Genomic DNA, 11,466 nt, shown 5'->3' with positions numbered 1-11,466 from the left:
TTTTTTTTTTTTTTTTTTTTTTGCTTTTTTTTAGACAAATTCTTGCTTAAGTCCCAAAGTTTTCCAACTGGGCTCAAAATCACCATCTTCCTGTCTTAGCCATCTAGAGTGCTGAGGTGATAGACATGTCCCACCACACCTGGCTAGAAAGAGACTTGCAATCATCTTGTCGAGCTGTAAAAGCATTTCTGGATCAGTTGGCAAAATTAGAATATTGTTAGTAGATTAAAGAATTGCATCTGTGAGTAATTTTCTAAGCTGACTCCATGCTACGGTTTGTAAGAGAATCTTCTTCAGATATACACACTAATCCATTTAGGAATAAAGGTAACATGAGTTGTATAACTTATTCCCAAGTGGTTCGGGGGAACAAATTAGGTGTGCATGTGTATGTCTACATGCAGAGAGAAAAGAAACACAGAGGAAATTGCCAACTAAGCAGAACAAAGTACTATAGATTTGAGTAAAGTGCATATTAGTATTATTTGTACCAGTTTTTATGTGTGAATTTATTTCCACATTGATATTTTTTCCAATTCTGGCACCCGTCTCTCTCAAAAACAGAAATTTCATACTCATGACACAGAAGTTCCGGGCCATACAGGGAGGGAGACAGAATGTACTCTGAAGGTCCCGTGTGCTGTCATACTATGCTACCTTCTTCTAGTAAATAGTACCTGAGCTTTAATCGAATGCTGAGGCCAGTAATTCTGCTGTGTGTTTACACAGGACACAACCAAGCCTGCAGATCTGTGATGTAGCTTTGAATGTCCTTAAAAAAATATTTTTGCACTTAGGTGGTCAGCCCTGCTCTGGACTTCCAGCCTCTCGGTTATCGGGACCTCTTGCCATTCGACATGCCCACTGTAGTGAGACATGCCTGTTTTCATTTTTTTTCCTCATTGAGTTTATTGGTACATTTTAGGTTTACAGCACAGTTACATTCATCATTGGGATCTTGTACCTTTACATGACAGGGCTTGGTTCTCATTTTTCCCCTTGTCCTTGCCCTCCCTTCACCTCCTCCCTATTTGCATTTTAACAGTGGTTTTGTTCTTCTGTTTCTTAATAGCTACTGCCTCCTGGGACACCTTTCTCATGCTATGGAATTTGAAGCCACAAGCCAGAGCTTACAGATATGTGGGTCACAAGGATGTTGTAACCAGCGTGCAGTTTTCTCCACATGGAAACTTATTGGCATCTGCCTCACGAGACAGAACTGTTAGACTCTGGATTCCTGATAAGTAAGAGAAAAAACATTTGACCTGCTTTGGGTTTGTGAAAGAAGGCTGGAGTCTGGCAGTACTAATGTACTCCTTGGGAATGCCTAAATTCCCCAATTATCTATACTTAGTCTGAGTCATATACAAGGTGTACTGCCCTTGTGTTAAAATCAAACTTTCATACAAGTTTTTCCTCATTTTTAACTCATAATTATATCTTCTTTTAGAAAACTGTAACATGGAAATAATACATAAAATGTCTCCAATTTTAGGTTTTTGGGAAGTGTGGTAGTAATTGTTTAGCATTCTCTTTCTAAGTCATTTATAAGCTTTAGATCATCTCTTCTAAAAGATACACACTGGCATATATCAAAGTTTACAGTTTATTAGTCTCCTAATACCCATTCCTCTATCCTTTGGGAGTCTTTGGATCTCTGTTGAAAACTCCTATATCAAAATTGTTCTCTGACTGATATAATTTGGGGAGGGCTCCAGCATTTTCTTGTTAGAGAAAGTTTCTGAAAAAGTATAAATTATTGCGTCTGTTAAGGTAATGCCCTGTTGTAGCAAATCTCTCTATAAAAGTCCTCAAATCCTAGCTCATAGCCTGTTTGAAACAATTATGGAGCCTGATTTAAAGAAATTTTTTTCAAACTTCTAAGTATGTACATTTTCAACTATACATGAAAAAACTGAATATCGTGACTTGCCCACTACACTCACATACCAGTTTCAACAGTTCTCAGTACTCTGCCAATATCATTTTGTCCATCCTCCCACTCTTTTTTCTGGAGTATTTTTAGAACAAATCTGTATATCGTATCATTTCCCTCTGTAAATATGTCAGAGGATAGGAATTTGGGCATTTTTCTTGATTCTGTTGTGGCAGGATCTGATTTGCAGCACGTGACTAACAGGCCCAGACAGTTCCACATGAAGATTGCTCACAGGGACCTTCCTTTGCCACAGGTACCTTGATCTGCCACTACCCAAGAGGAAAATCCAGGCTGAGAAGTCTGACTTTTATTCTGATGGTAGTAAAAACTATCAGAGAGAATAGTGATAATGTGTACAGCATTAAGAAGAGAACTGTAAGGGGGAAGAGACTGGTTTGGGGTTCAAGAGAAGAGGCATGTACCAAAATCTTTAACTTGGAGAATTTAGGACTAACTTGTTATTTGTTTGGTTTTGCAGTGCTGGGGATCATGCCCAGAGCCTTGCTCGTGTTGGGTAAGGGCTTACCACAAAGCTATATCCTATCCGCTGCCCTCTTTTAATCTTCAGTACACAGCTTACCCTCAGTTTCCCATTACTGATTCAAGGAAATCTCTCTAAACAATTTGTATAAGAGTAGGTGAGCGAAATGCACGCTGAGTCATTAGTCTGCAGTGGCCAGTCTGCCTACAGTGATTATGTTTATTCATATGTCTCTGGTTTCTCTTTCTAAATCATGTCATGATTGGTAGCAGGACAATAGTAGATCATGGCAGTGAGAAGGAATCTGGTGTATCAGTGATCAGTTATCTATCGCTGCATAACAATCCCCAAAACTTAGTAGCAAAAGACAAAAGCCAACACTTCTCAAAATTTTATTCATTGCCTAGATTGTTCTTCCCCTTTTTGGTGTTGGCAGAGGTTACCTGTGCAGCTTAACTAAGCTGGCCCTGGGCCAGACAGGTCTAGGACCTCACTCATACCTGGGATGGGGGCGTTGCTTTTGGCGAAGAAACCTTGGGTCACCATGTGCCCTTCCTCCAGCGAGCTGGGCTGGCTGGACTCTCGGAGTGTGGCAGCTAGATTCCAGAGGTAAAAGCAGAGACCGCGAGACCTGTTAAGGACTAGGCCTCATAGCACCAGCCCAGATTTGAAGGGAGGATAAATCCAGTGCCCAGCAAAAGCCAAGCACTCCTGTCTCAGTTTGTTATATGCTTTCTTGTTGAGACAGGACCCAGTGGTTAAGAAAGCAGGGAACCTTTAGAAAAAAGGCAAGCAGAGTAGCCATGGGTGTGTGTGTGTGTGTTTGTGAAATGTAGGAGTAAAGATCAGGGCAGATTTTGATGATACTGACTAGCTGTTGTGGCTTCCTGCTCACTGCAAATGCCAAGGTTTTTCACTGTTTTCTCTAGGACTTATGCTTAAATTCAGGCCAAACTATACTCCTGATTTCTATTCAGTAAAAAAATCTCCCATGAGACCTTATTCGACTAGTCCTAAATGTTCCTTCCTAATTCTCATTTAATACTAATTTTAGTTATTTCTGATGTATTATCATATATCATGTGATGGAGATTAGTAATAAAGTCACCTTTGCCTTCTACAGGCCACTAGAAAGGAAGCCAGGTTGGATCTTAGAACCTTTAAGTATTGATTCTTCCCAGATGAGTAAATCGTCATTCCTGTCCTCCAAATATTTAGTGTCTAATAGGAGAAAATAGGTCTGTTTTTTAAAAGTCTCTCTATTATGTGGTAAAGTAAAATTATCACATGAGACAGGAGCCTCTGTGGCTTGATCAGGGGGTTCTGGGAACAGGAAAATAGTTTGGCCTGAGGAGGCCCAAGTGCAAAGCACAGGGCCTTTAAAGCACTGTGGCTGATCTGAGTACAAAGTTCAGTGCAGTGGCGGATCTTTCACCATAGCGCTTGGGCGTTGTCCTTAATGCTGGAGGAAGCAGTGACAGTTAACACCAGGGTTGATATGCTTGGAGTTACACTTTTAGCAAGGTGATAAGCACAGCATGTAGGGTGACTGGAGGGGGATAAAGGATTAGAGCTGCAAGACCAGTTAAGAGGCTTTTGCAGTAATCCAGGTGAAGGATGTTGAGGATCCATCTTCCTTAAGGCAAGCAGAGCTGGGATAGAAAGAAGAGGCATATTTGGATGTTTAGGAAGTGGCAATAGTAGGGTCAGTTAAATTACTGGATATGAGAGCAAGGAAGGGGTAGAAGTTGAGTGTATTGTTCAGGCTTCTGGCTTGGAGACAGGTGGCTGCTGCTCTTGCTGACAAAGGTAACATTGTAAGGTGCAGGTGTATGGGACACCAGTGTGAACATCTGAAAATATGAGACAGGTGTATGTAGACCCTAAATTCTCTTGCTGGTCTTTTTAGACAGAGCAGTTTTCCTCATGAGGTATCACTAGTATAAATATAATTTTCCAAATGGGAAAATTGCTACGTCCTGGATGTAGTATAAAATGAAACTGTCATGAGAACTTAGGAACACTGACACGAAGTACTGTCTTCCAAAAATCACCTTGTAACTCCAATACTATTTTAACAGTTTTTCTACTTCTAAATGCCTTGTTACTTTCTCCCTCTCTTTTTCAGTTATCTTTTCCCCTTGCTAGCCAAGAAAAAAAGTATCTGAAATTTCAGAATGTGAAAGTACAGAATGTTTTTTCCAATTTACCCTGTTGTTTTCGTGTGCATCAGATTGGGCCTGTAAGGTGAGCAAGGCCTTAATGTATGTGCCAGGGTCTCAGTTTTCACTCCTGGTGGGTGGAAGCTCAGGTGAAGAGGAAAACAGGATCAACCAGGGACATCCTTTGTAAAGGTAAATGGCACAAGATGAATGGGCTCCTCCCAACCCAGAATGCCAGCCACCCCTTCCCTAGGACCTGATTTTAAAGCAGTGCCTTGGGGCTACTGATTTCATCAATCTTGGCTTTTCTATAGATTGTCATTTCTGGGGAAACAATAGGAGCTAAAAACACATGCTAGACTTATTCACATTGTTTTCCTAGCTTCCAGCTAAGCAGCATCAGCAAATGGATTCTGGATGGGAACAACCTGGTGTTCTTGTTAGGTGTCAGTTGTGTTTTTAATGAACCAAACCAGTATGAAATATTATCAGTGAAGAGTACAGCCTTCTCGCACTTCTGTTAGGTTTTGCAAGAGAACCTATTTTGTATGTTTCAAAGTCTGTGTACTGAGTCAATATTGATTATAATTAAGTTAAGTAAATTATCCATATTAAACTGTTTATTTCCAGGAGAGGGAAATCCTCAGAATTCAAAGCTCACACAGCTCCAGTTCGAAGTGTAGACTTTTCAGCAGATGGCCAGCTTCTGGTTACAGCTTCTGAAGACAAATCCATCAAAGTATGGAACATGTACCGCCAGCGCTTCTTGTATTCCTTATACCGACACACACACTGGGTCCGCTGTGCCAAGTAAGTACAGAAAGTTTAAATTAATATGACCTCCACGGTTTTGGGTTTTTTTTTTTCCTGCTGCAACCCATATTTGCCCCTCACCTCCAGAAAGGGATTGAGAGTGTATTCATTCTTTCACTCAGCAGATATTTATCATGTGGCTGCTGTCTGGGATCAGTAGTAAACAATAAAGTCAAGCCCCCTGCTTTCATGGAGTTTACGCCCTAGGAGACAGGCAATAAACAAATAGGACAGTAGTTACAGCAGGTCAGATGGTGATGAGTATTATGGAGAAAGACAGCCAGGCTGGAAGGGGGTCTGCGGTTTTAATAAGGCTGTTCAGGAGCTGCCTCCCAGAGAATAGCCCTTTGAGCAGACTTCATCGAGGACAGGGAGTGAAGGTTGAAGAAATTTGTGAAAGGAGGTAGAACCCTAGTGGCTGCGTGAGGAACAGCATGAAGCAAAGAGTGGGAGCTGAGGAGGACAGGACCAGCAGACCAGGGTCAGGTCAGGCACAGCTCTGAGTGAAATGAGATGCCACTGAGCAGGTTCCTCTCCCCGCTGACATTTTGATGGCATTGAATCACTCTGACTGCTGTGTGGGGAACAGCCTGCCCAAAGTTGGGCCAGAAGCAGGGCTGCCCCTACGCAGAACAAGGTGGGGTCAGTGGAGATTACAAGAAATGGTTGGATTCTAGACGAATTTGAAATTACATCCAGTCATACATATCCTCCCTTGGGGAGCTCAACAGTTTTTAAAAAATTGAATAATGAATGATGTAAGCAGTTAGACTTTCACTTATACTTGATTAATGCTAGCTGTTATGTATCCAGTGTCTTCTGTGTGCTTCTATATCCTTAAAAAAAATGAAGGTGGTTCACAATAATCCTCAGACTTATGTGTATATCAATCAGGAGAGGAAACGAAGTGATGATTCTGTCTAGAGCCATGTAACGTTGTCTTGTGCCAGTTTGGTATGCTGGTTATCCCAACGTCTTAGTTTCTTATCTCTAAGACAAAATGCCCAATATCCTCACATTAAAGGAGCAAAGGTTTATTTTGGCTCACATTTTGTAGATGTTTCAGTCCATGGTTGGCTGAATCAATCAAAAGCAGCATAGCAGAGAGGCATCATAGAGGAGAAACAGTTCATGGCATGACAGGTGGGAGGCAGCTAGCCTTCCTTCTTTCTTTCCCTTTTTATTCCATCCAGGCTACAATCCTATTGGTTGGTGCACCCACACCCAGAGTGAGTCTTCCCTCTTCAATGAGTCCATCACTGTGCTAAACCAATCAATGGACTAATCCAGTATCACACACCCTGGATCCAGTAACTCCCAAAAGTCCTTCTATGAGCATATGAGGCTTTGGAGGAACATGTAGATATAGGTTGTAATATCTGTGTTTCCTACCACTGATGTATTAATGAGATGATGGTGGCCTACATGGTTTTTATTTTCTGATAATAAAGAACGCTGTCAAGTTGTTCATATAAGAAATTTTTTCTTGGAAAGAAATTCCAGGAGGTATTTTATTCATTGCCCTCATATTGAATCATCTACATCTAGTATAAATATTTTTTAACTATAAAACTAAAGTGACCATAATGTGAAATTTCAGTCTTCATGTATTCCTTTAAATAGTATAGCCCTCTATGTATCACATATCTGTGTTAAGTGCATAGAGATGAAAGACAGAATTTTGGCCTCCAGGAGCTTACAGCTCAGTGGATAAAATAGGTACTAAATAATTATACGAAGTTGTGTCCTATGGGAAAGTGATGTCCAGGATGATGAGGGGTATCTGAATGAGGCATTAAACTGCATTTGTATGAGGTAAAGTCAAGAAGGATATTCCAGGCCCAGAGCTCAAGGCAGGAAAGGGAAACGAGAGGCCACAGCATATTTTGCCAGGTGTGAAGAGCATGGAGGAAACCAACAAACCACTGAGAGGAGCCGGTAAACTCTGGGAATGTTAATTGTTCAGCAGGGATTGGACACAGAAAGTGTAGTGGACAAGATGACCCAATATCTTAGTCATAAGCCTACTTGCTCATATTGGTGCTCTTAGGCAAGTTAATTCCCTACCTTCGCTTCTTTGGAAACTAGGGGTAATTAGGGCTGTTACGCAGATGAGAAATACAGGTTCACAATGTTTGGGATTTAGCAGTACCATGAGGCTGCCTTTCCCCAGACGATACCATCAGTTAGAAGAAACTGGAATCAGATCAACTAGAAGAAGTGATGGTGGAACTCTTGAGTATCCATCCGGCTGCCTGGCCTCTCTTCCTGCTTTCTTGGTAGCCATGCTCGCCTTTCCCTGCAGAACCAGCCTTCCCCACGTTCCCACTCAATGTTATGGGCTGAAGCAGCCCTGACTTAGCAGCGGACTTGCAGCTCAGTCTTGCCAGTGGGAGTGTAGCATCTCTCTCCTACAGGAGAGAGTCTGGTTAGAAAGGCTGATCTTTCCTCTTTAGGGGTATTTAAGCCTGTGGCTTGTGAGAAAACTTGACCAAGAACTGACCTGGAAATAATGTTGGTTCAGAGGAACACAGAACTGTGAGATGAAGACACAATGAATTGATGTCCAACCTGGTTTGGTTTCTGGAAACAGTCATGAGAGTATGAGACAGAGATAGAGGCATGAATATATTCCCTTTTGCTTCCCCCCACACACAAAAAAAAAAGATGCTTGGGAGTGGTTTTACAGTTGTAGGGAAGTACAGTCTTCATATCCAGTCAAGACCCCGTGTTACCTCCATCACCTACCCCAACCACTTGGTCTTAAGCATTGCTGGCCCTTTTGCAGTAAACTTTCTTTGAAGTAATTTTTTTTTTTTTGTACCTAGTTATTGAACTCAGGACCTTGCACTTGCAAGGCAGATGGTGGAACCACTGAGCTAAGTCCCCAGCCCTGCAGTAATGTTTTAAATGTTCTCCCTGCTACAGATTTACCGCATCTCCACCCCATTTCCTGTTCCTTTCTGTAAAAAGCACATGGTCCTTCTGTTCTTCAGTCTCAAACCCCTCAGTGACCCCTTGCCCTGGCAGAGGTGCCCTTCCTTTCTATTACTGCCTGTCCTCCTTTGTCCCTTTCACCGTTCACCTGACTGCAGCTGTGCGTGCAGCCGTCTGCTCTAAGGCCTCCCCGTGCTGCTTCCATTGTGGGAGCCCCCAGCTTCTACCCTTCTTTTACAGCACTGATTTGCGTCTCATCTCCCCACGAGGGCTCCACACTGTACCCATCTGAGCTTACTAAGATTCCATGATGCCCTATGTTGTGCTTTTTAGGAGGTCTGTGTGTCAGCTTGGGCCTCTCTTCCCTGTTAGGCTTTGAATTATAAGTTATTGTATTCATATTGTATTTTTTTGCTGAGCACTGGGCTAAATTTTACAGATACAGGACAAGTCATAAATAGACAAAATTCCTGCTCTCATGGAGCCTCTTCTACTAAAGAGGGACAGACAACAGATACATTAGTAATAAGTCCTCAGGAGAGAAATAATATAGGGTAACAAGATAGAAAGCGATGGGCTTGGTGGGGCTGTTTTACAAACAAAGGTACCAGGGTGACATGTGAGCCAGCGCCTGCGTGAGTTGAGGGAGCTGGTGACGTGGGTGTCAGAGGAAGTCAGATGTGCTGCAGGGACCGTCCCTCTGGAGTGCTGGGTACAGGGTTAGTACCGGGGGCTGTAGCTGAAGGACTGAAGGGAAGGGTTGGCTGCTACTGTGCCGATAACTTCGGTGGTGGTTTTCACGGGCTTCTTCAGAGCAGTTATTTTTATGGACCTATTAAGCAAAACGAGGAGCACTGGACATGTGTGTTATAAGGTGTTTATGTGGCACTGTTGCTTTCCTCGTCTGTTCTGGTTGGCTCTCTTGTTCAGACTGACAAGTTGCTGACTCAGTGCACCTGGTCTCTACAGAATGCCTTTACCTTGCTGGCACCTTATGTTTCTCAGGGAGTTGTGTGTGTTTTTTGTTGTTGTTAAAACAGTTGTTTTCTTACAGCTTGGAGTGAGTGATTCATGTGAAACTCGGCAGAGGTCTCTGGAGGAGTGTTCTTTGAGGAATAATTTGGTTCAACTTAATAGTTTTCCTCTTTTTAGCAACTTTCTACATACGTGCTCTACAGCGTGTTACAGATCCTTTCTCATGCTTTATTAGTCTTTCTTCTTAGCTCATGTTATTGCAATCAGAACAAGACAGATGAGACAAGTGTCCAGTTGTCTTAGTTGGCCACTCAGTCTCAGCCTCCCAGGCTCTTTGTTCATCTTCATGAGGTGATACTAATGCAAGACTCACTTCCAAAGGCCTGCGTGATTCAAAACCCTGTTATCACTTTATATCCAGAGGTGAGAACTCTCAGCAGGAACTGAGTCATACTTAATAAATTTAGCATTCTGAAACATAAACCAGATGCCAGTTTGCTTATTTATAATGACACTGCTAACTACCCAGGGATGTAGAATTTTTGAATGCCTTCAACTTTGCCAGCAGAATCAGATATAATCAGAGGGCTGCTCCAGGAGCCCCAGGACTAGATCAAGGGTAGTTTGCTAAAAAATTCTTGATGGATTGTCTCCTTGTGTTTGGATAGTTGGATGAGCCCATTTCCTCCACATGTGCATTCCTGGGAGAAAACTGCGTGATCAAGTCTGACATCAGGCACTTTTCCTCGCCAGGATGGAGACAGACTTACCTTTGCCTCTCCCTTCTCTGGGCACCACCGCTCTGTAGATACGGTACCTTTCAGCAATCCAGTGCAGTTGACTGGCTTCAGCAGAGAAGTGGCACAGCATAGTTAAGAGCATGAGCTCCCTAGCATGTGATTCTGGCTACATGACTTAACTCTCCAGGGCTCAGTCTGCTCCTATAAAATGGGAACACTGGAAGTACTTTCCTCATGCTGTCATTATGAACAGTAGAGTTAATGAAGGTCAAGTGTCCATTAATACCAACTATTAACTACCTTTCCCTTCCAGTTCTTTCACCTGCAGCTTATGTTGAAGTCACCACAAGTTGCTGCTGAAAAGTTATTCCACACATTTGCACATAGGTTTGGGGATTTCTACTGTATCTAACTACTCTCATGTATTGAATATATGATATATATTTGACTATCAGAGAGTAACTTTATTTTTAAGTAGTTGAGTCTGCAGTCTCTGCTTTTTAAGTGGAGTTCCTAGTCCTTAAATTTATGTAGCTAGTCCTATGATTACATGGAAGTCCACCAGACTAATGTTTTCTGTTTGCCTTATTTATTTGTTGGTTTCTATACTCTCCTTTTCTTTTGGATTCAATATCACATTGATCTCCTCTACTGACATTTTAGCTGTACTCTGTCTTATTTCTGTTCAGTGGTAACTTCTAGCAGTTAAAGAATGCATCCTCACTTATCACAGCCTTCTCTTGAATTAATTTTACGATATTTTATATGTAATGTTAGAACTTACAAAAATACATCTCCATTCACCCACTTTTTGACAACTTATACGTATGACATAACTCCACAATACGTTAAGCAGCCAATTTTCTCTTCAGGAAAATAACAAAAAATGTCTTTTATGTTTATCTCCGTATTTACCAGTTCTAACACTCTTTTATTCATTTATCTGGATCCAAGAATCCATCTGGAGTCATTTCTTTAGCTTGAAAAACTTCATTTACCATTTTTTTTATAGTGCCAGTATTTTACTGAAGACTTCTTGTCAGCTTTTGGTTTAACATTTACAAAGGATATTTTTGCTGAGATGTGTAATTTTAGGTTGTTAGCACTTTGAAGATGCCATTATATTAGGTTTCAGAGAGAGACAGAACCAATAAGATACTCACGTATATATATACAGAGGAGATACATCAGGAAATTGACTTATATGATTATGCCAGCTGAGAAGTGTTACTCAATTGAAGTCCAAAGGCCTTACAACCAAGAAAGCTGAAAGTGTAACTCCATCAACACTGAAAGGGGACTGCTAGGATAAGTCCCGGATTCCAAAAGCTGGAGAGCCTGGACTTCTGATGCTCAAGGCAAGAAATAAATGTTTCTGTTCTCCAGGAGGACTATTTTGCTTTTTTTTTTTTTTTTTTT

General features: G+C 41.6%; 1 protein-coding gene across 6 annotated transcripts in view; it reads left to right on the top strand.

Moving 5' to 3' along the window:
• The first annotated feature begins 1,077 nt into the window (after positions 1-1,077).
• The window catches only part of Poc1b (POC1 centriolar protein B), an 86,614-nt gene continuing 76,225 nt past the window's right edge, over positions 1,078-11,466 (top strand). For all 6 annotated transcript variants that reach the window (XR_778199.3, XR_778201.2, XR_002025011.2 and 3 more), the window contains exons 1-2: positions 1,078-1,244; positions 5,213-5,392. Coding sequence is in view for 1 of the 6 variants with exons in the window: in XM_010613315.3 (XP_010611617.1) it covers positions 1,099-1,244; positions 5,213-5,392 (326 nt within the window). In the remaining 5 variants the exon portion in view is untranslated. The remainder of the gene's footprint in view (positions 1,245-5,212; positions 5,393-11,466) is intronic.

Source organism: Fukomys damarensis, unplaced genomic scaffold (genome assembly GCF_012274545.1).
Source record: "Fukomys damarensis isolate Sample0158 unplaced genomic scaffold, DMR_v1.0_HiC HiC_scaffold_15, whole genome shotgun sequence".
NCBI classification, from domain to species: domain Eukaryota; kingdom Metazoa; phylum Chordata; class Mammalia; order Rodentia; family Bathyergidae; genus Fukomys; species Fukomys damarensis.
This window is presented reverse-complemented; position numbering and strand designations above follow the sequence as displayed.